Here is a 1,535-nt window from a genome sequence, read left to right on the forward strand (position 1 = left end):
GGTAGTCGCCTTCTTAATGTTAGTCTGTACGGAATACTTAGGACTATCTCTTTATATTAATGATAATGCATTTGGTAATGGACTTTTCATCTTAACTGGTATACATTTTAGCCATGTTATTGTTGGAGCTATCCTTGTATTCTTCACTCAAAGTATCTATAGTTCTTTAGTTACTTACATGCCTACAAGCTCTATAATGCTAAGCAAATCTAAAGGTATGTTATGCAAGATCTTTACAGAACCATTCACTATTTTATATCTACACTTTGTAGAAACCATGTGGATATTAATCCACATTACATTCTATCTCTAAATCATATAACGGTCGTAAGGTACGCCGGGGATAACAGGTCAGATAATATTGGGAGTTCTAATCCTCGGATTGTATCAGCACCTCCATGTCGGCTCATTACTCCCTTGTTATTGAACAAGATTCAGTTAGGAACGCTAGTTCACCGTCAGATGTAATACGTGAGCTGGGTTAAGAACGTCTGGAGACAGTTTGTTCCCTATCTACCATATTATCTAATTGGTTTAATTTTCTTACAAACGGCTTTTGGTTTGATTGAATTATCGCACCCAGATAACTCCATACCAGTGAACCGGTTTGTAACTCCGCTTCATATCGTACCTGAATGGTACTTTTTAGCATATTATGGGGTGTTAAAAGTAATCCCATCCAAAACCGGTGGTTTGTTAGTATTTATGTTATCAACATGTCAATGAAATATCAACAACGATGAAACTTATTTGGTTAACATAACAACATAGAAGGTAAAGCTGGATTACGTTCAAACTTTACACTGGATACGTTTCAATGTTAACTTACTAAATACCATGGGAGCGAAGAGAATCTAATATGTAACTCCGTTCATGGAAATCAAAAGAGCTTTCACGCTATCTCTAGTGCCTGTCGAGTCGCTCAAGGGAAGATTTGATCCTGTATATGATTTAAGGGATGTAAAGGTGCTCAGGGTCTAACCGTCGGGCCATCTGGATCCTCATATTCAAAGATAATTCTATTTAAGAAAGTTTTAGATAAACGACATGTGAAGAGTCGGACCAACTTTCACGCACGACGATAATTACCGACAAGGATTTACCTACCTTTGGACCGTCATAATACAGCCGCCGTTTACATTTTACTGCACCGGGCAGGGATTATATACTATACCTCTACAGTGGTATTAGCAGTATCTAGTGTTGATGTACAACAGACGCTCTCCTTGTTCCACTACCTAACCATAATCTATTGTTCCAGATATTAAGGAATGTACGCTTCATATAACTACACAACGTTATGCCAAGAAGGATACCAGATTACCCTGATTATCTTTGTTATATTAATACATGGTGTTCAATTGGTTCTATATCCACAATAGTTATCATCTTAACTATGCTCTGCATTAAGTATAGTGGTATCCAGCGTATATTTGAAAAAACCAACATTTGTATACAAGCTGTACGAATATCATGACATTCACTTTGGTAGTCGCCTTCTTAATGTTAGTCTGTACGGAATACTTAGGACTATC

General features: G+C 37.1%; 1 protein-coding gene across 1 annotated transcript; it reads left to right on the top strand.

Annotated features, from left to right (window-relative positions):
- Nucleotides 1-501: 501 nt before the first annotated feature.
- BESB_022140 (cytochrome b6 subfamily protein) lies at nt 502-726 on the top strand (the record flags this gene model as incomplete). Its single annotated transcript, XM_029360916.1, has 1 exon — nt 502-726. A coding segment is annotated over one exon (225 nt), but the record flags the coding sequence as incomplete, so codon positions are not given.
- Nucleotides 727-1,535: the final 809 nt, after the last annotated feature.

Source organism: Besnoitia besnoiti, assembly GCF_002563875.1.
Source record: "Besnoitia besnoiti strain Bb-Ger1 chromosome Unknown contig00128, whole genome shotgun sequence".
Classification (NCBI taxonomy): Eukaryota; Apicomplexa; class Conoidasida; order Eucoccidiorida; family Sarcocystidae; genus Besnoitia; species Besnoitia besnoiti.